The sequence below is a fragment of the Eleutherodactylus coqui genome, chromosome 6 (genome assembly GCF_035609145.1).
Source record: "Eleutherodactylus coqui strain aEleCoq1 chromosome 6, aEleCoq1.hap1, whole genome shotgun sequence".
Taxonomy (NCBI): Eukaryota; Metazoa; Chordata; class Amphibia; order Anura; family Eleutherodactylidae; genus Eleutherodactylus; species Eleutherodactylus coqui.
Window position 1 is genome coordinate 15371021 of NC_089842.1, and position 26148 is coordinate 15397168.

Consider the following 26148-nt stretch of genomic DNA (forward strand, 5'->3'; position numbering starts at 1 on the left):
GATTGTGGGCACTCCATGATCTGGCAGAGGGACTTGTTGATGGAGGCAGGATTGTGAGCACTCCCTGATGCAAGGACTGAGTGCTGGATGCAGGGCAGTGGGCACTCCATTCGCTGGCAGAGGGCTGGTTGATGAAGGCAGCACACTCTTGGATTAGCTCAGGGTAACATTTATTGACACACCATCTCGGCATAAAGAGGTGAACACAGTGTGCGACAATGGAGTATGTGCGACATTAGAGGTTTCGGTCCCCCGGACCCCAGCCTCCCGTGGCCCAATGCAGTGGGCACCTTTCCTGTGTACTTTATTTTATGGTGCCACTTAATGACGTTCTTTCCCCCCAATGACAGCGACAGATAATGTCCGGGAGCCCCGAAACGTCCGCCCGGATTGCCGCATGTATCCGTTCACCTGCATGAAGTTTCTTCCCTCCTGGTGATAAATGTCGGCTGATCCCGGAGCGCTGCGATCTCCACTCCTGGAATCTGGGATTAACCTCCTTTCATCCACCCGAGTGCAGCCCGGCATTGTGGATGGGAGGCAGGGGAGTGGGCACTCCATGAGGGAGGGGATGGAGGAGGAGGAGGGAGGCAGCGAGCGGCTGGAGGAGCAGTTGATGCCAGGCTGTGGCTGCTGCAGGCAGTGAAGGACGGAGCCGCTGAGCTCAGGCTCTTCCATCCGGGCACCGCCGCTTTTCTCACCCGTCGGGTGGGGGCTTCTTGCAGGGGATGCGCCCGCAGCAGCGCAGGGCTCCGGGGATGCCCGGTCTGTACTCAGGCGTGTGAAGCAGATGGAGGTACCGGGGTCGGCATGGGAGTGATGAGCTGCCCCGGGCTCAGCGCCCTGCTGTTGCCCCTCTTGCACCTGGCACTGGGTAAGTGACCCTTCCCACATAGGGGCGCTATTTGCAACTAGCGGGCATTAACTCTTGCGCTGCCATTCTTGCCACTTGCAGCTGCTGGATGGAACTAGTGATGCCCACTAACGTCTGTGTATGTTCTGCTACCCCAAAGTGTGTGTACCCCGATATTGTCGTGTGCCCAGTGATGTTTCTGTAGCCTTGTCTGTGTGTGCACCCCTATATATGTCAGTAAACCTATGCCTTTGTGTGGGTGACCCCCCTACATGCTTGCACATCTATATATAACTGTGCCCCCCTACATGTCTGCCCTCCTATATATAACTGTGCACCCCTACATGTCTGCCCTCCTGTATATAACTGTGCCCCCCTACATGTCTGCCCTCCTATATATAACTGTGCCCCCTACATGTCTGCCCTCCTATATATAACTGTGCCCCCCTACATGTCTGCCCTCCTATATATAACTGTGCCCCCCTACATGTCTGCCCTCCTATATATAACTGTGCCCCCCTACATGTCTGCCCTCCTATATATAACTGTGCCCCCCTACATGTCTGCCCTCCTGTATATAACTGTGCCCCCCTACATGTCTGCCCTCCTGTATATAACTGTGCACCCCTACATGTCTGCCCTCCTGTATATAACTGTGCCCCCCTACATGTCTGCCCTCCTATATATAACTGTGCCCCCCTACATGTCTGCCCTCCTATATATAACTGTGCCCCCCTACATATAACTGTGCCCCCCTACATGTCTGCCCTCCTGTAGGTGACCCCTTACATGTACGTGTGCCCCCTACATGCCTGCACTTCTATATATGGCTGTGTGCAGTCCTACATGCCTGCACTCTTGTATGCCTGTGTTTGAATCCATACATTTTTGGGTGCCCCCTACACGCTGGCATTCCAGTATGTATGTGTGCCCACTCAACATGCCTGTACTCCTTGATATCACTCTGTGCCGCTGAATGTATCTGTACCCCAAATATCTTTGTGGGTGACCCCCTACATGCCTGCATTCCTGTGGTTGACCCCTTCCATGTTTGCGTGCCCCCTAACATGCCTAAACTCTTTGATATGACTCTGTGCCCCTCTATGTGTCTGTACCCCGAATATGTTTGTGGGTGACCCCCTACATGTCTGCACTCCTGTATGGCTGTGGATGACTCCTTCCATGTCTGTGTGCCCCCTACATACGACTCTATCCCTCCTGCCCCCCCCCCCCCCACCTGTCTGTACCTCTGTATATTTTGTTATGTGACCCCCTACATATCTGCACTCCTGTATGGCTGAGGGTCACCCCTTACATGTCTGTGTGCCCGCCTACATACCTGCACTTCTTGCTATGACTCTGTGCCCCCCTACATGTCTCTGTGCCCCCTTCATGCCTGTCCTCCTGTATATGCATGCCTGCTCCCCTATATAGCTGTGTGTATGCACCCTGTGTCTTCTCGCTCCCTGGATGGAGAGTTTGGATTTTGGCATTTTGCTAATGAGAAGGAACAGTCTCTTCTTCATCCGTTCTTCACTCTAATTCCTCACCTTCCCTGTGTGGCTCGGTCTGTTCTTCACTCATCTTCCCTGTGTGGCTCGGTCTGTGCTTCACTCCTCGTCTTCCCTGTGTGGCTCGGTCTCTTCTGCTCCAGGGATCAGTCTCGTATTAGCTTCTGCCTTTTCCCACTTTATTATCACTATAGGGATCTGCTCCGGACTGCATTGTGTCCCCTATACAATAATCTGTATGTGCTCTCTATAAGGACCTGCCCCATGTATTGGAGCTGCCATGTATTTTGGGGTGGTTACACTGATACAGATGTAGATTTGCTTGTATACTACGAGTTGCTGCCCATTTCTGCCACTGTTCTATGTTGGTATCTCTCCGTGTATCGCATATTTGTCCTTCTCCGACTGCTCCTTATATACAGCTCCCCTTCCCTGTATTACACTTCTGTTTGGAGGGGTCTTATCCTGTATTACCTGTTCTGTAGACACTTCTCCAGCCCTGTGAGCTGGGATCAGACTGAGCTCTCTGCACACTGCTCCCTTATCACAGGCATGTATATGTCATGATACCATATAATCCATCTATATGTCATGATAGTGTACCATATGTTATACGTCGCATTTACCACGCCATTCCTATACTAAATCCTCCTGGAGTGGATTTAGCTTTTTTTCATGATGGAGCAATGTATCTTGAAGTTCCCTACTGTCCTGATACTGTTAGTACATATAGAGTATTTATCATGATATAACTGTGTAAAAAGGTTTAATGTAGTGATAAAATGATGCAAATATAGGGCTTTTGCCATTGGCACATATTGGGTCCCTGTCACAATATAATGATGCATATATTGGGTCTCTGTCATCATATGGTGTGTGTAGAGTATATAACATGATATAATGCTGCCTGTATGTTCTCTATCATGATATACAATAATTGTACATGTCTGGTTTGTCATGATATAACTGCATGTGGGGTGTCTGTCATGATGCAAAAGTGGATTTATTTTCTGTGTCATGATATAACCTTGCATGTAGGTCCTGTGACATGGACAACAATGAGGGTTGACCTTTTATGACAGCGTTTGTGTCATGATAATGTAATATTTGTGTATTTACCTCTGTCCTTCTTTGCATCCTACAGTATATAAGGTCTGTGGGTATCCAGTATAGTACAGGATGTTGTAACGTTCGTATGACGAGTGGATTCTGGTTCTGCTGCCGTTATTTATTTTCAGTCGGTGCAGCACCTTTTATATTTAGATATTTCTGTCGTGATACATAGAATTGGTGAATTCTCCCCCATAGTATGCTGTCTTTTTGTAGATGCAGGATATGGAGATTCTTTGGTATGTAGAGCAATGTGATTGTGTCTGGGTAATTCGTGGAAAGGCTATGTCGTGATACAGGGGATAAACTCAGCCACATAGTGTTTAAAGTCATGATGGGAGATGAACATTCAGCTCGTCGTGACAGGCAAGGAGAGCAGAGATGGTATATAGAGATAGTATTTCCGTCATGATATAAATGTGTACTTTGATATACTTGACACATATAGTATATTCCTACTGTACACGATGATGTCTATCGTGATATACTGACAGTAATACCTGTACGTTCCGCCTCTGTACTGCCTTCTTAATCGTGATGTACTTAGAACATGTACGGTCCTCTTGTGAGCTGTAGTCTCTAACATAATATACTTGGTACATGATGATTCCTTCTATGTACAGTGATCTCTGTCGAGAACTAGTCTCTGTATGGTGGTCTCTATTGTGATATGCTTAGTATATGTATATTCCTCCTGCGGGCTGTGGTTTCTATTGCAATTACTCGCTGCATATATACCCCTTCTGTGGTGGTCTATAGTGGGATATTCTCACTAGATGTACATTCCTGCTGTGTGTGGTGGTCTCTATCGTGATATACTTAGTATGTGTACAGTCTTCATATGGTGGTCTATATCGTGATAGTCTCTCAAGATGTACACATTCATCTCTCGTGATATATTCGGTATATATACATTGTTTCAGTGTGTGGTGGTCTCTATTGCGATATACTTGGTATATGTTCTTTTTTCCTATGTGATTTGGTCTCTATCATGATATACTCTGTATATGTACTTACTCCTATGTGAGTTGTGGTCTCTATCATGATATATTTGGTATATGTACATTCCTCCTGTGTGTGACGTAGTCTCTATCATGATTTGCATGGTGTATGTACATTACTCCTCTGTGTGCGCTGGTCTCTATCATGATATACTCGGTATATGTATTTTTCTACTCTATCTGACGCGTTGTATATCATCATATGGGCTTACTTGGTATATGTGCATTACTCCTTTTGTGCGGTGGTCTCTGTCATGATACATTGCTCTTATGTGCTGTTTGTTTTTTGCATATGTACATTGCTTCTATGTGATGTGGTTTCTATCACGATATACTCAATGTATGCACATTACTTCTCTGTGTGATGTATTCGCTATCGTGATATATTTGGTATATGTACATTGCTTCTCTGTGCGGTGGTCCCAATTGTGATGTACTCAATATGTGTACATTGCTCTTGTGTTGAATGGTCTCTGTGATGGTGTACTTGATATGTATGAATTTTTGCTACTTGCGGTTTGTCTTTATCGTGATTTGCTCAGTACATGCATATTGCTCCTCCGTGTGGTGGGCTCTATCATAATATTCTCAGCATATGTACATTCCTCCTGTGTCTGGTGGTCTCTATCATGATATACTCAGTATATGTACATAGCTCCTGTGTGTGATCTGCTCTCTGTCGTGATATAATCTGTGTTTGTACATTGCTTCTGTGTGTGGTGTTGTCTATCGTTATATACTCAGTATGTGCCCATTCTTCTTCTGTACAGCGTGGTCTCTGTCGTGATATAATCGGTGTATGTACTAAGCACCTGTGTGTGATATGCTCTCTGTCGTGATATACTCGGTGTATGTACATTGCTCTTGTGTGTTGTGTTATTATCATGATACACTCAGTATATGTTCATTTTCCTTCTGTATGATATGGTATCTGTGGTGATATACTCGGAGTATGTACATTTCTCCTGTGTGTGGTGTTCTCTATCGTGATATACTCAGTATATAGTCATTCCTTTTCTGTATGGCGTGGTCTCTGTCGTGATATACTCGGTGTATGTACATTCCTCTTCTGTATGGCATGGTCTCTGTCGTGATATACTCAGTATATGTACATTCCTCTTCTGTATGGCGTGGTCTCTGTCGTGATATACTCAGTATATGTACATTCCTCTTCTGTATGGCATGGTCTCTGTCGTGATATACTCGGTGTATGTACATTCCTCTTCTGTATGGCATGGTCTCTGTCGTGATATACTCGGTGTATGTACATTCCTCTTCTGTATGGGATGGTCTCTGTCGTGATATACTCAGTATATGTACATTCCTCTTCTGTATGGCATGGTCTCTGTCGTGATATACTCGGTGTATGTGCATTCCTCTTCTGTATGGCATGGTCTCTGTCATGATATACTCAGTATATGTACATTGCTCCTGTGTGCTGTTTGTCTCTGTCAGTCCGACTCAGTCTCTTTCTCGCCTCTCTGAACAATCTCCTCTTTGTAGGCTCCCCGCTTCCTCTCTGTACAGCATCGTATCTCCCCCTTCTGCCTCCTTTCTCCTCTTTAGATTGATTTTATGTTCATGTTTGGTTAAATCCTCTCCCGGCTCACACTGGGGCTGTCACTGCGGACAGTCAGGGATGAATGCTGCTCTACATAAACATCCCCTATAGCTGGGGACATTGGGGGGCCATGAGAAGATTCAGGGCTGTGCCCGCCGATGCCATATAGTGGACTGGATGTGCTGTGCCCTCCGCCAGGTGTTGAATAAATAATCATTCTAGAATCAGAAGTTCTGCAACTTTCTAATATAGTTTGTGTTTTAATTGCTCTTCGGTTTCAAGATCTCTGCTTGCTGTCAGTGAATATAAACATTGCACTGTAAGGAATCATACGCGCCTGTCAGCAGAGCATGAAGCAGGACTGGACTGGTTGCAATTGCTGCAAACCCTCAGCTGTGATCAGTATTCCGTCTAGGCCGGTTTTCAACTCTTGGATGTAAACAATTTCATTAAGGAGGTTTTCTGGGATTCCAATATTGATGACCTGTCGGGATCCAAATCAGTGGCCTCTTCGCCGGCCAATGACATCACATTCATCGGTCACATGGTCTGAGAGCAGTTCGGTCCTATTCAATTAAATGGTATAGAGCTGTTATACCAGGCACCGCCACTACAAAATGTACGGCGCTGTGCCTACTATGGTATGCAGTGTAGAGGGTGCAGTGCTCGCCAAAGCGCCACAGCCATTTCAAACAACGGATCGGCGTTCTGAGCGGTGAACCCCCACTGATCAGATAAGGATGACTTATACTAATGATTGGTCAGCAATATTGAAGTCACACCCAGATAACCAATTTAAATTGACCCTTCGGCCTCAGAGACAAAATTTGTCTAGGGACCGGAGGAGTGGGGGGGGGGGGGGGGGGATTATAATACTTACGGGGTCCTTTTCCTGGTTTGGCAGCGGATCCGCTTCTCCCTGGGACACCTCTTTATTCTTCCAACATGGCCGCGACGCTCCGGTCACTACTTGATGCACGCCGTGCATTGGTAATCCTACACTGTATGCTGTTTTCTGATTGGTCAGTGCTGCTCAATCAAAGCAGCAGGTCATTTTTAAAGGGGTTTTCTGGTGCATGAAAATAATTATAAAGGGTTAAAATGATGAAAAGCTGAATACTTACCCATTCCGGCCGCCCCCCCGTCCAGCGCTGCAGCCCCGGGGCCCACCATGCAGAACCTGGTAGAAGTGGCATGCGTTCATGTACCGCTCTTTGTGCACATGACCGCTCAGCCAGTCACAGGCCTCAATGGTCATAGAAGAATCACAGCTGTAGCCGTGAGCGGCATAGTCAGTGGCATGTGACCGCCCACTGGGTTCCATGTGACAGGCACCAGGGCTGCAGCGCTGGACGGGGAGCCGCCGGGATGGGTAAGTATTCAGCTTTTCTTCACTTTAAGCCCTTTTATCTTTTTTTATGTCCCAGAAAACTCCTTTAAGGGTGCCTTTACATGGGTGCCTTTACATCATTCGAATTACTGCTGGAAAGAGCGAATTTGGGCACCAGTTGTCCAATGTACGAGCGGCAGGGCGCTGAGCGACAAATCGCCCACTGGTTGGGTCGTGTAAATAGGAGTCGCTCAATCTATGAAGGACTCTTCTTTACAGGACTGCTAGTCGCTGGTACGGCTGTCGATCACTAACGCGCCCAACAGTCGTACCGTTAGACTGCCGGTGCAGCAGCAGCGCTCAATCTAAGAATCGCTGATCCGTAGTCGATGGCGCCGGGTCATAAAGCTCCAGACCGGGAGCAAGTTCCGTTCGATTCAGACACGGCAGATATTTTTCATTGCAGATTTTGATGCAAATGGACCTAAAAACGAACGGGTCGAAATAAAAGTCCGCAACCGTTCCACCACTTTAAATTGACTTGAGTATCCGCATTATCGCCTGAGATCCAGTTTTGTTTTTTTTTGGGGTGGGGGTCCTTTTGGGAATCCAGTTTTCTGCAGTGTTACGGGAACAGAGGATGCAATCCCTGCCCGAGCGGATCGTCCTACGGCAGAATCAGAGGGAGCCCGGTGGAGACAATCCCCATTATGACCTCTGGAATCCGTTTGGCGTTCATTTCAACAAATCCGTTTTTCCTTAGATTGGAAATAACTTTTTGTCTAGTTTCCCCCTGAGCCGTTGTAGGAGGAGGGTTTAGGCCGGCCGTAAGGGGGTGTTGGTTCGGATATAGGGGCTCATCCAGTCCCAGGCGCCCCGATGTAACGCGCCCGTTCCTAGCTGCACTCTTTAGGGGTTAGTAGTCCACAACACATTAAGGGTCCTTTTAGAGGAGATGATGATTGCTTGAATGAGCGAGTGATGTCACCATTAGCGCCTTCGCTCTTGTGCGGCCTGATGAGACAGTCAGATATATTGTTGGCTCGTTGGGTCGTTCACATTCGCTGTATGAGGGACTGAGAAGGACTGAACGATCAGTCTGTAAAGCAAGCGAGAAGTGAACGAGCCAACGATTATCGGTCACTCGTGCCGCACCCCCTTACACCTGCGCAGAAGAAAGACAGAGCTGTTAAATGGAAGAGACCCAGGTTTATCATCGGCATCTATTCCCTATTGATAGTGTAAGCAAAAAAAACGGAAGGCGACTTTCTGTCCGGTTTCCTTTTCCCTGACGGAACGGAGACGAACTGAGAGCAATAAGAACCCCATTGAAATCAGCGGGAAATGACACAGAAAGGTTTGTTTCAGAGTTTTAGTCCCTACAACAGAACAGAAGAATGGAAACCCCAAACGCAGATGTAAATGGAGCCTAATTGCATTAAAGTGACCCTCCGGTTTTGAGACAAAGTTCTATTCTGGGGCTGGAGGGGTTGGGGACTGTATAGCGCCAACTTATTCCGCATTGCCTTCAGGAAATTAATTTATTACCCCTCCACCAAGCCGGGTGCTCATTTTACTGGCCTTGGAAGGACCTTGAGCCGGCTACCTGAACCATGCAGGGATTGAATCCACAACCTTCAGGTTGTGAGCGAGAGCTTAGGACCTTAACATTCTGCACCACATGAGGCTCTGAAACCCCGGTTTTCAGTGGCCCAAGATAGTTGACACAGTCTTCAGATCTAATCTGATAGTGTTAGACTACTATTGCACTACACCTGCTCTCTGATTGGCCAGAGCTGCTCCCGTGATCAGTGCTGGCCAATCAGAGAGCAGTACATAGTGTGCATTAGGAAATTGCAACAACTGTCTTGGACGGGTGAAGACGGGGCCCCGAATGGTGGAGCGGATGTGCAGCAGAGAAGTGCTGACCAGTAATTCACCCAGTTCCTCCTGTAGTCCTGGGAGAGAATCTTGTCCTGAAACCGGAGGGTCGCTGTAGAATGCCTGTCTGCGCCTGACACTATGGGAGAAATGTAACCCCCCCACTTCAGATTTCTATTGTGCAAGTCCCAATTGTGCAAAAAATTATGACTTTTAGGCCTTTTTTGCACTTGATTCTTCACTTCTCTGAAAGTGGGCAGTTCTTAGCATAAAGGGGGAGTGGCCTCACAGACCTGTCAGATTTACTTTAATTTACTCGCCATAGCCGAAATCTGGGCTGGCTCGAATCGGACGTCAATTTCAGTTTGGCAAATGGACTGGGCAGACTTGCACCAAGTTTATTAGAAGGTGCTGCCACCCCCCACCCCCCTCTTGATGCGCGTCGTACAAACTCTGATCTAAAAAACCTTCCCTCAAAGATTTTTTCTTTTCAAAAAATTCCAAAAGCCGTAAGACTTTTTTGCTGATTATAGGGGTAATATCAGAATTACTAATCTTGAGAACTGGAGGGTCCCGTATCTCCCATCCTGCTACCTGTGGGGTAATCGCACCCCTGCACTATGAGGGGTAACTTGTAATTCTAGTACAACCACTTTCATTTCTTTAAATATCGCCACTAGGGGGAGCTCACCGTATACAACATACACATTGAACTCCATAACAGCACAGTATGCGGGGAGCTCCCCCTAGTGGTGGCTGCAGGCAGCTAAACTGTCATGTAACTTTCTCTGCAGGGGATTTGGAGCTCCGTAGCAGAAATATATGGTTATTATGACACATTAAGAAACTAATTGGGGCCGAATCTTGTATCTAAATACGACAATTTATTAAAACTCCGGCATTCATTTTAAGGCAGAGCTTAAAATTAACTCTTAGATGACTGAATAAAGCCAAAATACGAAAAAGAACCCATCGCTCATTGGGGTGCTGCGCCATTTCTTCTATGCCGCCTTAGATCGATAACATGTCTGCATGCGTCGGTCCGGTATTATCAGTAAATCCACCATTTTTAGGTTTAGCCAGATTACCTCGGAGACGCTGAAAAGAAAGATCTGTCTCCGCGCTGTACGATTTCACACGATTCCCGCGGAGATATTGATATATCCGGACCCCTCAGCGTTGCACAGAAATGTCACAGAAAATTACAGCCAGAGACGGAGCGGTGGAGAGATTTTATTCGGCCGACCGCTACTTAATAAAATGCGAAAACTACGATTTTTTTTTTGAACGCCATTCGTAGCCGCGCTGCTAAATAAGGCTGAAGTGCTCTCAATCACTGGTGTCTCCGGTAATGTGCGTCCCACACCTCATTGTTCTGTAAATGTCGTGCAGGTAATGAGCAATTTGAGCCCGGGCTGAGCGGCGCTCCTGTCCTCGGTAATAGGCTGCCTCCATTCAGCGCCAATGTCTGTTGTTTTAGAGCTTTACGGTTTATTACAATCATCCTAAAATATACATTTGTCCAATGCAAACAGACTCCCCCACGACCGCGCCGCTGCTTCCCAGTATAAGCCGATGAACCGGGGATCTGCTGCAAGCCACGGCTCCCTGTTCATTGCCGCAAAGATGGTGGCGCCGTGCGCCAATCCTATTAACGTCAATGGGATGAGTCCTGATGGGTGATGACTAGAGGGTCCGAGACTCGCAGAAGACGTGCGCTTTTTTTTATCGCCCATGTTTTTTATGGCGCCTCCTTTTTATTGCATCGCAACGCACGAACTTGCGCATTTTTTTTGTGATGCATTTTTAATGTTAGAAAGTCCTATGGACATTCGCACGAGAAAATCGCGCTTGGCAGTGATGCGATGCCAGAATATTTTCAGGAAAGGGTATTGCTGATGCTAAAAAAAAATAATCGCACGATCACATGTGCGATTTTGATGCAATTTTTCTTTTGGCGATATTGCGATCGCCGGTGTGAAGGAGCCCTGAAGTCCTGCCCGTCCACTGAGAACGCCAATCACTGCAAAGGCCGCAGTTCATCCGGGCGGGACTCTCGTTAGGATTGCTTTTAGGGCGGTTTCACTCAGGCGAGAAAGTCGTGTGATCCGTAAAAAAGTAGAATTATGAAACCAGTGATTTACAGCAATTTCCTTCCCATCTGCCATGTTTTCACGGATGCGATGTTGCAAGAGCAAAAAATCGCAGTGTGCTCTATCTTTCCTTTTTTTATATCTCCCGTGTTTCCCGATGGGGCCTCCTTTTGCGCAGGTTTGTGCGTTGCGATGGGATTTTAACAATTGAAAGTCCTGAAACTCGCGCGAGAAGATTGGAAGTTTACAGAAGCAATTGGAAAGAACGCACGTTGACGAGCGCAAACATACGGGCGATATTGCGCTCCCCCGTGTGCACTTAGCCTTTATGTACGTTTCTGATACAATCTGTATTTGAGCGCTGTCGCCGCGTGTTTCTGCAGTCGCGGTTTAACGTGCGCCTGTAGGATTCTATGTGGGAAATGCTGACTTAGCGCTCCTGTCCACGGATGGATTTGCATCGCGGGATCCCGCCTCCGGACTCCGCAGCAAATCCAGTCAATAGCATGCAATGTAGAAACGTGATTTCCTGCCCACGAGCGAAAATCAATTGCGATTTTCAGCTTGCGGAGAAGAATTTGCAGCATGCCGCGATTTTGCGCAGGCTACGCACGGCTGGCTTTCATTGAAGTCAACGGAAGCCGTCCATCCCGCAGCCATTCTGCAATCAGCATTGCAGAATGGCAGCGGGAGCCGCGTCATCTTAAAGCAACGGCGCGGCGTCCTCTGTACTGTGCACACTTGCCGGCACAGCCGCGGTACAGAGAAGATGCCGCCAGACAGGTACGCGGGGGCACCAGCTGGGCACCGTGACGAGCTGCACAGTGGGATTCCGCATGCGGGGTCCGTCCCGCCCGTGGACAGGCGGCCTCATTCATCTGTCATTCTTTCGCTCTGCAGACCGGCCCGTAGTTCCTATTGGTACCATTTTGCATTATATATGACTTTCTGATCGATTTTTATTACATTTTTTCCCGGAGGCGGATGACCAAAAAAGTGCAGTTCTAGCGTTGTGCATCTTTTTTCCGTGCGAGGTAAATATTGCGCTATTTGATCGATCCGACTTTTATGGACGTGCCGACAACACATATGGTTTGGTTTTCTTTTCTTTTGATTTTTTATTATAAACAAGGGGAAAAGGTTTTTTTTTTTTTTACTTTTAATACTTTTTTTTATTTTTCTAATAAGTAAAAAAAAGTTTTATTAATTATTTTTGCATTGTTTTTAAGCCCCGCGGGGGACATGAACTTGCGATCATTTGATCACTCATACAGTATAATGCAATACCATAGTATTGCATTATACTGCATTCTGACCCGATTGGGGCTGTTGTGGGTGAATCCAAGTCAGCTGGCACTCCAACTGTATGGAGCGGGATCGGCTCCCGTCACACACAAACCCTGCACACCCAGAACGTAAATGTACGGCTAAAGGGGTGTTGTGGAATGTTACTATTGACCACCTATCTTCAGGAAAGGTCATAAGTAGCTGCTTAGCGGGGATCTGTCATTTGGGATCCCCGCTGATCAGCTGTCAGAGCTTGAAGCTGACATCTGTGTACACACTGCAGTGGCTTGGGTTGATATTGCATTGAATCCAATGGGTACAGTGACTGTAATGCCAACCCTGGCCACTGCAATAGGAATGGAGCTGTCAGCTTCTACTCTGTACATACAGAGAGTGGGCTCGATAACAGCTGATCACCAGGAGTGCCTACTAGCAGACCCTCACCGATCAGCTATTGATGACCTACCCTGAGGATGGATTATCAAAGTAAAGTCCTGGAAAACTAATTAAAAGTTTGATTAAACTTTTTGAAACTTCTGAGGTGTGCTAGCGACATTTCAGGAGTTTTGATGGGGGTTTGGGGTGCTGATACTCCCACCGATCACTACAGAAGCTCTCAGCTGAGCGCTCTGCCCGTCCGCCCGGTGGGACTTTCTACGGAGTCCACGCAAAGCAGTGGCGAAAACGAATGAATCAGCACAACGCTCAGCTGAGAGCTTTTGCCCGTTTGTTTTAGCGATCATGGGGGTCTCAGCAGCCGGACCCTCTCCGATCGATGCATCTGAGATGTCACTTTGATGTTTGTAAACAGTTTAGTTCTCCTTTAATGATTGTACTATGAAGTTCAGCATCTTTCTAACACTTTGTGTTTTGATCCATAGTTCCAAGATCCCTGCTTACTGTCAGTGAATGGAACATTCTTACCTGTTCTGATCTGATACTTCTCACAGCTGAATGTTTGTTACAGTTGTAGCAATGCTCTTAGAGATTAGCAGTCTGGGCTTCAGACTGATACATTCCACCTGCACTGATACATTGTAACAGATTACACAGATATGCGAGGTGTATTGGAATGGGTTTTTCCGTAGATTCCAAAACTGGCCTTCAAAATTCTGGATCACGTCAGGTTTTTTCACAAATCACAAAAATGTGAAAATTACAAAAAACGTAATTTTTTATGACATTCATATCGTATTCCCCGCAGAAACCGTGCAGAAATCTCAAATGAAATGGCGCAGTTTTTTTTTTGAAAACCGCTGAAGGACAGGATGGACGTAATAGTCAGTGGTTTTTGTCCGGCGCCGTTCGATTCCATCACAAGACAGTTCTGACTCTCCGCTTGTGTGTTGCTGGCACAGAATAGAAGAGGAGAAAGCATATTGTTACAGGGCCTAATTAGCTCCATGAAGGTCCTATACGCTGGGCAGAATTGTAACAAACCCTCAGCTCTGGGAAGTATTAGCTCAAAGTAAGTTTACGGCCTCAAAATGTCAACAAGAATGTTTTCCTATTCACTGACAGCAAGCATGGACATTGAAAATGATGAGGAATGGAGACACAAAGGGGGGGATTTATTTAGACTGGCATTTCAAATTCCAATCTTAGGGCTTACTTACACGGGCGAGAAAATGGTGCGAGTTCTGTGCGTTTGCGTGACGTACAGAACGCGAACATTGTATTAACCCATTATTTACACCAGCGTTTTTTTCTTTCGCAGCAACAGTGCGAGATGTAAGACTGCGGCAGGTTTTGTGCGGTTCTCGCAGGAGAGTAGGACCTGCAGTGGGCGGTGTGAGTTGCGCCAAGAACTCTCGAACAGAACTTGATATCACCCATGCAAATCCAGGCTTAATCTTCTTTTTGCGGGCGCACATTGTGCCTAATATATGGAGAGATCCGCGCCTTTTTCATTTATTAGACCCATATCGGCGCCTGCACAGAAATCTCTCACTTGTGGTATAATTTACAGCAGTTTCTGCTGTAAATTATACATAAATGTGTCAGTTTGGGGTGGCCACACCCCATCTGACAAGCCACACCCTCTGACAAGCCACACCCTCCTGACAAGCCACACCCCCTTTTTGTAAGGAAAGTGCAGACACTTTTTGTGCCATAAAATGTTTCCTGAAAGTCCCCCAAAGTTTCTAAGATGTTACAAAACTTTTCTTTATGCTACCGTGTTTCCCCGAAAATAAGACAGTGTCTTATATTAATTTTTGTTCAAAAAGGTTTAACTTTTTTACATGTATAGCTGCCTGGACATTATTTAAATTGACTTTAATTAACTGTTAGCAGGGCTTACTTTTGGAGTAGGGCTTATATTTTAAGCATCCTCAAAGCCTGAAAAAATCATTTTGCGTCCTCAAAAATTCTGGAAAATCATGCTATGTCTTATTTTCAGGGAAACAGGGTATCATATAAAATCCCCAAACCTTTCAGCTGCATCTTTTATGACTGCAAATTAGGGAATAAGACTCTCTATCGCCACCTATGTGTCACCAGGGAGACAGTTTTCCTTCTTCCTGAGAGCCAATTTGCATATGTTTTTTTTTCCCATGGAGCATTGCGTGACCTATATGGCTCCCTCTGCTAGCTTGGTGCTCTCCACAAGGGAAGCATTACCCCTCCCGTGTGTCATGGCTGGGGCCCTCTGCAGGACAACATTGGCAGGAGGTTTGAACCGTTTTTGGCATATTTTTTGTCTTCTGAGTTTATCCACATTATTCCTGAGCCGCTGCCGAGTTCGCAGCTCGCCTCCATCTGGTGTATGGTAAATAAGCGTTCTGTCGGTGTGACACATTGTGCGGGCCTCGCTCATAAGCTGCGAAATACTCTTAAAAATAGCTCTCATTAATCACATCGAACTTTCCCGATCCGTCGCTGTGGCGGCGAGGCTGCGGCAGGAAGGACGCCTAGACCTGGACCGTGCAGGGCTTCTTCATTTGGGGGAAGCAAAATTCAGCATTAACTTCGGGGGTGAGATGTGATAACCCGCCGCAGCCGGTAATTAATGCATGGAGCCTGTTAATTGGGAGCTAATAATAAGTTGGGATCATTATTTCTGGAAACGCTAACTGCTCGGTGACCTGCTTCTGGAATTTGGAAGTAAAGGGGTTAATGGGGCGGAGAATCCTGCAGTCTGGACCGTTGTGTGCTCAATAAATGGCTTAGAGTCCATGGAATGATCAGGTTATTGGGTGAAGTGAGTGATGGGATAGGAGACCGAGGGTGCCTTTAACATTCGAGGGTGCCTTTAACATTCGAGGGTGCCTTTAACATTTAAGGGTGCCTTTAACATTTGTGTAATAGCACTTATTACTGGGTCACCCCTGCAATTGTCAGGAAAATGGAAATGCTAGAACATCTGCTAGCGCGTGTCTAATAGTGCCCTCTACCAGGGGGGAGATTTGGTTATCAAAAAAATAAGGGCACTTTCAGCTCCCACCTGAAACCAGCACACTCCTGACCCCACATCAAAATGGTGAAAAGTGTGGGGGCATGGAGGGGGCTCTATTACTTTATGGGGGTATGAAGGGGGCTTTATTACTTTGTGGGGGCATGAGGGGGGCTTTATTACTTCGTGGGTCATGGAGGGGGCTTTATTACTTTGTGGGGCATTGGGGGGGTTCTATTACTTTGTGAGGGCATGAAGGGGGCTGTATTACAGTGTGGGAGCACGGAGGGGGCTCTGTTACTGTGTGGGCGGCATGGAGGGGACTTTGCAACTTTTGTAGGGGACATGGAGAGGGCTCTGTTACTTTGTGGGGGCACGGAGGTGGTTCTGTTCCTTTGGTAGCACATAGGGGCTCTAATTGTGGGGGCTCATAAGGGTCTCTGTTACTGTGTGGGGGAATTGAGTGGGCTCTATTACTGTATGAAGGAATGGAGGGGGCTCTATTACTGTACGAGGGTACAGAGGGGTGTCTATTATTTATCCAGGGTACAAAGTGGGGCATTACTTCTTGTGAGGGGGATACCAAGGGGAATTAATGTATATGAGCACAATGGGGAACACTATTACTGTGGCACGTAGGCACTATCACTATTACTATGGGGAGGCACTGAGAGGAGGATTGTGTGTAGCAGCAGGATGAGGGGAGGACTGGAGCAGCATCCCTGGGCACAGTAAGGCAGTGCCGCTTGCTATAGTCATGGTGGGAGGGGGCCTATTTAATCCTCCACTGTCGGTTTCACGTACGCCGGTTTGGGTGCCGCTATCCTGGGACGCGCCTGCGGTCAGCATTTTCTGCAGGTCCCTCGTATATCTTCTGCCCTGATCATTGTATTGGCAGGTTAATTGGGCCATGTATGAGCAGCCTAATGCCTTCCGCATGTGCGAGTCGAATAACTACTACTCCCAGAGAAGCACACGTCGCTCACACGCCATCGCGGCCGCATTAGTGATGCTGGAGCTGACACAGCGCCGATCCTCATGAAATAGATGTTACTTTTGGAAATTTAATTTCAATTTACCTTTCCAGAAAAATCAATGTGGCCTAATTGTCCAGAAGGCCCCATCCGTCTTCCTGTTTTTCATCGTATTGCGGCGCGTCTCGTCTGCACGCTGGATATTTTTTTTCTCGTTATTCCTAGTTTTAGTTTTTGTATCCAGTCCAGATGAACAAAAATCTACAAAATGCCGTATAATCGTACAGACTCGGCCGAGCCCTTTATCAACGCCCCATCTTCACATATCATAATAGGCACATGAACGCTAGAGACCCCACTCTATAAGCCAGAATGGAGAGCGCCATCTGGTGGACCTTCTATCATCCTGATATTACAGGCTGGCGGATCATGAGGATGGCCCTCCTGTAATGCTATATTACGCCTGCGGGGGCTGCTGGAGAGAACAGCTGCGTCTTCCACCACAAAATCAGTTGATTGCTGGGGCGCCACGAGCAGGACCCGGGGGGGATCAGCTGTTTGTCCAAGGCTCCGCCTAAAGGGAGGGGTTATGCATTTTGGCACAATTCCTTTGATGATTTTACACAATGATGAGAATTTAATAATCAATTTCCGCCAGTTACCAGGCGTAGAAAAGTTGCACATTTTGGTGCTAATATTTGCTTTTTTACTTTTATTTCTCTTAACATTTTTCAAAAGTTGTTTTAAAAAGGGGGCGGGGTTATCTGGAGAGGCGGGGCCACTGCAATCCACTGCTAATTAGTTATAGCGCAAATCTCTGCCTGCTATATTACCAGTTGTTCCTCTGATCTGCTGCTTCCGGGTGCCATTTTCCAGCATGGCCGCCACTGTTTTGTAACTGCATAAAGCAAATTGGGGCTTATTTATAATTTCAAACAGTCAGTCATGTTTTGCGCCACTTTTATTATGTGTTTTAGACAGTTTTGGACACTTTTTTTTTTTTGCACTGTACAACCCTCTCTGAACAAGAAGCGAACGAGCCAACGATGTATAGAATGAACGATGAGTGGGAAGCTAACGAATCGCGCTCGCCGTTTGCTTGCGTTTGGGGCGAACAATTATTATTCAGTTTCGCTTCTCTGAACGAGTTTTTGTAATGATAATCATTCCGTATAAAAGCCCTCTGAGGCTGGTTCACACGGGACGGAAATCTCGCGGGATGTCCGCAGCGGGACGCACGGAAATCCAGTGAGGTTTCTGCAGCAGAAAGGCTGCTTCAAAACCCGTGCTATTTGGCGCGGGTCTTGAAGCGGCTTTTCAGCCTGTATACCGCTGCGGAAATCTCTCCCCATAGAGAGAAGAGAGTGCACAGCGGTAACGGCGCCAAAATTGCCATGTCCGTTTCCGCACAGCTCGTCCGCAGCGGACTGTCAGCAGCGCATGAATGAGATTTTTTTTAAACGCTGCGGAGTAAGTTGGCGCCATACGAATAAAGATTTTTTTTTTTTGCAAATCTCGCCCACTTCGCGGCTTAGCTTCAGTTTTCAAAATGCAGCAGAATTTCCGCCCCGTGTGAACCCCGCCTCCGACGCCATTCACACGGGGCGGTCGGATGCAATTAAAACCTCAACAAAAGGTACTTTTTTTTAAAAACTGTGTACGTTTTTTGCCACATTTTACTAGAAATCTGGCAAAAACACACAAGGTTTTACCGATGCGCTTTTTGGGGCGGTGCCTGAGGCTCGTCTGAAAATCAGCCGAACTACTATGATACAGTTGCACTTTTTAACCCTTTCCAATCCACTGTCTGACATCTGAAGACATTCTGATTGAAGGCTGTACAGCTCCGATGTCGGAAGACATCCGGCAGGGTATTCTTACTGTATATTACTAGCCGCTCTGTTGTCAGGGCCTCTCCAGCATGTCCCATACTGCAGTACTAGCTCTAGCCAGCAGATGGCGGCATTGTATAATGGCAGAAAGAGAAAAACCCCCTAGGAAACCCTGAATCCAAATTTGGATTGCAACGGGTAAAGACTGTTTAGTCTAAGGCTGGGTTCACGCGGGTGAGTGTTCTGTGCGCGTTTCGTGCTTTGCGAGATGTATACAACCTACTGTCATGTGACAGTAATGGTAAATTAGAGCCCCTGCGTCCTGCCAATCAGAGCGCAGGAGTCGTGCATGTGTTATCTCAGGATAAACCCTGGCCGCAGCTTAGCTGTACACGAACGAGGTTTGGAGAGGTACGTGATCTGTGTGTCGCGCGCGTGTCTGCGCATAGGACTGTACTTCTGGCGCACGCACACACGCGTCACACTCCCTTTCTGTGGATTTAATGGCTATTTATTGCCTCTTCCGTGAGTCTCCGGACTGCCGAGGGGCCGCGCGCTCTTTGGCCGGACTCCCCTGTGATGTGCGCTGACTTCTTGTCGTCCGACATTCGCGGCCGCTCCTCGTCCCGCTGATTTCTGTGAAGTTCTTGCGGTGTGGAGATTCTCCCCAGTAACAGCCGTTCTCTTGTATTTTCTAAGCTGTTTGTCAAAGTTCTCGCCGTCTCTTATCATGAAACGTTATGTAAATTAGCGCTGTTTTGACTAAGGAATTTAAGCAATTATTATTTTTTGTTCCTGTAGGCGGTGAAGCTTTCAAGGTTAGCCAGACAGAGGAAAGGCAGGAAAAGGCAGAAAAGGCATCAAAAGTTTCTGCCAAATGACTTGCTGGAAAGTTTAACCTTTGCTCCCGGCTTGTGTCCGCTGACTTTGTAGAGATACTTGGTGGTTCCATGAAGAACCGTTTTATACGGACCGATGAATCGCTCAGATTGCTGCACCCAGTGAGAATCCAAAGCCTACCGCTCAGTGTAAAGGCACACCCCGGCTGAACGACCAATTCATTTGCTTCTTTTTCGTCGTTCAGTACTGAACGTCAGATCATCCGTATGAACAGGCAGTATCACTTATGAGTGACTGCCTGTTTACTGTGAATGGAGGGGGCTGGACTTGAAGATCCCCGGCCGCTCCGCCTCTATTCACTAAGCAATGATTGTTACTGTAGAAAAGCACAGCAACGACTATTGCTGGGATGACTGTAGGGCATCGGCCCCCGGCAGGCTGTCCCGTGTAAAAGGGCCTTAAGAAAGACCTCCATACACATCTGAAACGCTGATAACAGCAGGCCGGATGACTCTCTCAAACGTAGGGGGGCTGCTCAGATTTCCCCATCAGATGATATGAATTCCAGCCCCGATCCCTTTATTTCCTGGGCTGATTCTCGCCCCATGTGAAGGACAATTAAAGGAGCGCCTATCAACATGCGCTTATTACATCAGGGCATGAAGTTGGCTGATCTGTAACACTTTAGACTTGACTGCTTGAGGGGTCAAGTTCAGCCAAGAGGGTGATCTCTTTGTCCTACTCTAGACCGGGCAGAGGGGGGAGGCTCCCTCTGCAGCCAGTTGTCTTAGGCCAGCTTCACATAGGTGTAAGCGTATTTCTGCATGCATTTGTACTATGGGCGTTGTATTTTTACACGCAAGCATGCTCCTATTCATTTCAATGGGCAATTAAAGGGGTTTTCCGTGAAAATACTATTCATGACCTATCCTCAGGATAGCTCATCAATAGTTGATCTGCTGGGTTCCGCCGCTCGGGACCCCGACTGATCAGCTGTGCGAGCGCATGCTGTCAGCGTCACAATAGCATCGGTCAGAGCATAGTGGCCGGCACTTGTAACTGCAGGCACGGCTCTCATTTATTCCTTAAGGTTTCATTGACCTGAGGATAGGTCATCCATAGTATTTCCACGGAAAACCCCTTACATTTAAACTAGTTTGATATGCGCTATGTGCCGCATGAAAATAGAGCATCGACCCTGAAGACGTGGCTGACCTCCTGCGACATACAGACAAGATTTCTGTGTAGAGGAAAAGAAGGGAGGGATATTTTATATTTTCTGGGTTTTTAGTTTACTGTTCCTTTAAATTTTTCCACCCTCGGGCGACTTTAATATGTTGCTGGTCGGTGGAAGTGATTCTTTCCTCTTCCATAGAGATGGCTGCACAACGGCGTCTATTCAAGAACAGCAAGACATTACTATTCTACTGAGCACAGAAGGCGCCAGAAAAGTTTTGGGAGCAGATTACAAGCCCCATCTGTTGAATTTAATTGGGCGTTTACGACAAATCCTTAATATGCCTGGCATGGAGCGGTTGTAGTACTACACGTTGCAGCATGCCCATGTCCCGTTGGGCCCGTCCTTGTACTACGTTGGGCTGTGGGGTCCCCGGTGACCCCTCGGTGTAGTGCAGCGCAGTCAATATCTCATCCAGATCTCCGTGCGGCTCATTTTCGGCGCTCGGCTCTTCACTTCTAGCAGATGGCGTTTGGAAGAGATAAGTACTTTTGTTTTTATTTTTTTCCCCCGCTCTCGCCGTTCATATGTTTAGGATGAGAACACGTCGTACCAGCGAGTGACCGCGAACGGTTAACCATATGAGGACCGGGAGCCGACGGGCGCAGATTGGCTTTGCAGCTATGATACAGTGTGGATTCCTTGAGTCAACCTTTATTTGATCAGCAGGGATGTGCAGCGTTTGCTAATAGGTTTTGGGATGTAGTGATTCACAATGACCTGTAGGGGCGCTGTAGTTAATTCTTCTTCTTGCTTAGTATGAAGGAAAATTACTGCAACGAGCAGACCTGGAAATGTCTGGCAGACAGAGCAGAAGTCCATCTCCTCCTTCTCGTCATCTTTGGCGCTTAGCGTACATGATCCCAAGTGCAAAGTGAACAACGGGGCTTACTGCATCTAGCTGGAATGATCTGCAGGACTCGTGTCAACACCCTGCAAACTTGTGCAAATCCGATGCTTGGAAACTGGGTTACCGTCCTCATGGGCATTCTGCAAGTGGAATTTGTAGTTTTTCGGTAGAGCGGATGGCTTTTTATTTCGCTAGCTCCTTCTCTCTACGGCTGCTGGGTAAAGGTGGCGATGATGATGATACTGCGCTGTATCTGTGCAGGGATGTCTCTGATCCTTGTGCCAGAGTGCGGCTGCTGGAGGACTCAGTAGACACGGACCCCCCGGGATCCGGAGTATACGGTGTCTATATGACTGGTGCTGTAATGGGGGAGTCATACGTTCATGCAGGGCGCCACTAGAATGCCTTCTCACGGATGTCACCGAACGTCACACCGATACCACAGACAGGGCAGGGTACAGGCGTTCAGCCATTCGGACATAGTTCAGGCATCCACCAGCCATTCAGATGGAGGGGATGTTGGCATCCGATCAAACGAATGGGGGAAACAGACAGGACTCTGTCAACGGGCAGGTGGAACAAATAAGACTCAGGCATCCAACAACCATCCGGATTGGTGGCACAAACAGACAGGACGTAGGGGACTAACAGGACTCATGGCAAATGTGCATAACACCAAACAAAGAGATAAAAGGTCTGCATAGCATGCACAGAGCAGAATAACCAGCGCCCATGTGAGGGCGGAGCCAGAATAAATACTCCTCAGTTACAGCTGATTGGCTGGCTAGAGGAAACACCTCTATGGCAGCCAATCAGTCCACACACCACAGGAGATATTGAAACGGAAGAGAAGAACATAAAACACTGAGGGAATTCTGACAGACGACACCCAATTAAACTTCTGCAGCGCCAGGAAACAGACGGATTCCCAACAGATACACGGGATTTTTGATGCGGAAATGCTGCCGGTTTTACTGTGATATTTGCTGCTGCCATGTGTGAATGTACCCGTAAGGGGTTGTGCCAAAATGCAGAACCCCTCGTAGAATACGGGATCCGTGACAAACAGCTGATCGCCCCATATTCCACTCCTGGCAATTAGCTGACTTTGCTGGAAGAAGCAGTCGCCAGCTACACATTTTCCCTGCAGTGGCCTCTATGGGAGAATCGTAGTATTACAGGATGTCCGTTCACAGGAATGGTTGACGTAATACCAGGACCACCGAAAGGTTGCAAGGAGGGAGCTACACTGATTGAGTAGGTCTCCTTTCTAGGTCTTAGATGGGGGTCCTATGCCGTAATAAGACATATAAACAGGAGTCGTGCTTTTGGCATTACCTCCCCCAAGCCTTTACATTGCCTGAGTTAAAGTGTGCAATGGTGCCCCCCACCCCCCTCCCCCCCAAAAAAGACAAAAAAGAAAACACTTATTTTACAGCCATTGGAAGCGCCAATACACAAGATATGGAAGATTGAGATGTCTATGAAGTAACAAAGTAACATTGTCCCAGTAGTGTCCCCAATAGCAATAGTGACTCCTTTAATGGTTCCAGTAGTAATAGTGACCCCATTAGTAGTTCCAGTAGTAATAGTGACCCCATTAGTAGTTCCAGTAGTAATAGTGACCCCATTAGTAGTTCTAGTAGTAATAATGACCCCATTAGTAGTTCTAGTAGTAATAGTGACCCCATTAGTAGTTCTAGTAGTAATAGTGACCCCATTAGTAGTTCTAGTAGTAATAGTGACCCCATTAGTAGTTCTAGTAGTAATAGTGACCCCATTAGTAGTTCTAGTAGTAATAGTGACCCCATTAGTAGTTCTAGTAGTAATAGTGACCCCATTAGTAGTTCTAGTAGTAATAGTGACCCCATTAGTAGTTCTAATGGTAATAGTGACCCCATTAGTAGTTCTAGTAGTAATAGTGACCCCATTAGTAGTTCTAGTAGTAATAGTGACCCCATTAGTAGTTCTAGTAGTAATAGTGACCCCATTAGTAGTTCTAATGGTAATAGTGACCCTGTTTGTGGTCCCAGTACTCATAGTGACCCCGGTAGTAATAGTGACCCCCCTACTGGTCCTCCAGGCAGCAACCCTGCAAGCAGCACGCTCACTCTGTCTGCAGCACCAGTCAGGACGGCTGCCATGCTACCATCAGTCTGTGACCTCTGACCTCTCCCCCCAGCATCTGCATTTCATACAGGCCAGAGTCTACATGCAGGAACACAGGGGGTAAGGGGTCACAATCGGACGCCCAATCATAGCTGCGGGCGCAGTGAGTGCACATCTTCGGGGGGTCGCTGCCTGGCGAGCTTCCAGTAGCTGGCAATTATTTTTCACTGGTTATTAATGTGACCTGTAAAAATAAATGCCGTCCAGGTGCCAACCCCAGCGGCACCCTCTGAGGTCCTGTAGACTGCCGCCTGAGGTCACAGGCTCAGCTTGCCTCTTGGTGGGGCGCCCTGCATTTGCCTTATGCTTAGTAACACGCTAAACATGCGTACAGACACCAGATCTTGTCCCGGGCCTTGGAAATGCGCAGCGAGCCGCCAGACCCCTCCAAGTCCCACTTAACTTTTCTTTAACGTAAATTTCCATTTTCCGCCTCGGACGCGTCTGAATAGAACATTATTAGTCGCAGCCGGCTCTCGATTATTCTTGGCTTTCCTGGAAAACGCTGGAGGAGAGACTTTCTGAATGGTGATTCTTAATTACCGCCGCCCCTGCAGCCCGGACCTGGGATGTAAAGTAGAATATTAATAAAAGCCGTAGTAATTCTAATGGATGTCCTCTCGTCGCCACAAGAATTGTCGCTGTAATTTGCCGCCCGTTATATCCGCGTCCTTCACATAGGAGTGCGGCTCCCGTTATTTACTGGGAACAGGCCTGTAAGCCTGATAATGGCCTTATTATCTTGTAGCTTCACAGACTTAATTAATAAGACTGTTATGAAACTTGACGGACGACATTACGAGGGTAACAAAGAGAAACGTCTTCCAGGCCGGCGCTCCCATTGTTTTAGAGGGACCCTCTTAGCAGCGCGGCTCGCTGTGAAGAAACAGATGGTTGCATTGGTTACCGACTGTCAGCTAAGTATTGCTGCGAGGCCGGAAACAAATTGGCTCTGGACCCAAGGGACCGACACGAAGTATGGAAGGGAGGAAAGAGCGCATGAAGCCGGTCTTGAAGCCCCTTAATGTTCAGAGCTGGCAGCTGCCCGTCACCGCCACAGACGTAGAAGCGGCGATAGAAGATGCATTAAAGCGCTGTTCGTATTCCCAAAGTCGATTTGGATAGGCCATAAAATCTGAAAGGTGCGGCATGCACCCATCTTGAGTTGTGGCCCTGACCGACCCCGGCTCTGTTGTAAGCGGTGGCTGCGGGAGGTCGGGAATTAAGGAAATAGTTGAGCGTGCAATGCCATAACTCCTATAGAAGGGAATGGGACTTACGGAAATGGCGAGCTATGCTGTTTCTGTAGTTCCTGAGATACGGAAAAGGCCACGCTTTTTGCGCAATTCTCATTAACTTTTATGGGAGATATGGAAATGGTAGCCCTGCACCCTCGGCTGCTTCCGTCGTCCCGATCGCCTTGTAGCCAGTGGTGTTCCCGCAGCGACTATCTGCATATGAGATGGGGACATCTCTTTAACGGAACACCCGGAAAATCTCTGGGGCTTGCTGCACTGACAATGCAGCTAAAGATTTCCGTGGACAGCTCCAGTGCTGAAATGCTGCCAGGACACACAGTTATTGTGCAACAGTACACGTTTTCCACTTCGAGTTACCTCAGGAAAATCTCCGGGGCTTGCTGCGCTGACATGGCAATAATAAACCTGCCACTGAAGGGGTTAAAGGCCTTGTCCAGTTACCTCACTACATCCCTCCAATGGGGCTGATTGGGGTAAAAGAAGTTGAGCTGTACTTACCCCTCCGCTGCCGCCGGGATCTAGCGCTGCAGTCCCACTGTGATCCCGATGTTTGTTGTGGCATCTGATGTCACTGGAAGTTAGGTGACCACTGAGGCCAATTTGTGACTTGTTTGTAAAAATTGGATGAGGATTGGCGGGACGAGCCGGTGAACTTAATTATGATTTATACCCGAAACGGGCGTAAGTTATACCAGAAATGAATGGCTAGTTTTACCTGCCGTAGGTTTCGGTTTACACTTTAAAGGGGTGATCCCAAATCAACGTTTAGCACCTTGGATAAGCGATAGAAATCTGATTGGGGGGATTAGAGATGAGCGAGTAGTTCCTTAGCTGAGTATCTCCCCGCTCGCCTCTAAAGATTCGGGGGTCGGCGCGGGTGACAAGTGAGTTGCGGCGGGGAGCGGGAGATCTCCCCTCCGTTTCTCCCCGCCCCCCGCTGGCCCCCGAATCTTTAGAGACGAGCGG

General features: G+C 47.5%; 1 protein-coding gene across 2 annotated transcripts in view; it reads left to right on the forward strand.

Moving 5' to 3' along the window:
- The first annotated feature begins 609 nt into the window (after positions 1-609).
- The window catches only part of IGSF21 (immunoglobin superfamily member 21), a 463002-nt gene continuing 437463 nt past the window's right edge, over positions 610-26148 (forward strand). For both annotated transcript variants that reach the window (XM_066572610.1, XM_066572611.1), the window contains exon 1: positions 610-874. In XM_066572610.1, the coding sequence (XP_066428707.1) occupies positions 811-874 (64 nt within the window). In that variant the 5' untranslated portion in view covers positions 610-810. The remainder of the gene's footprint in view (positions 875-26148) is intronic.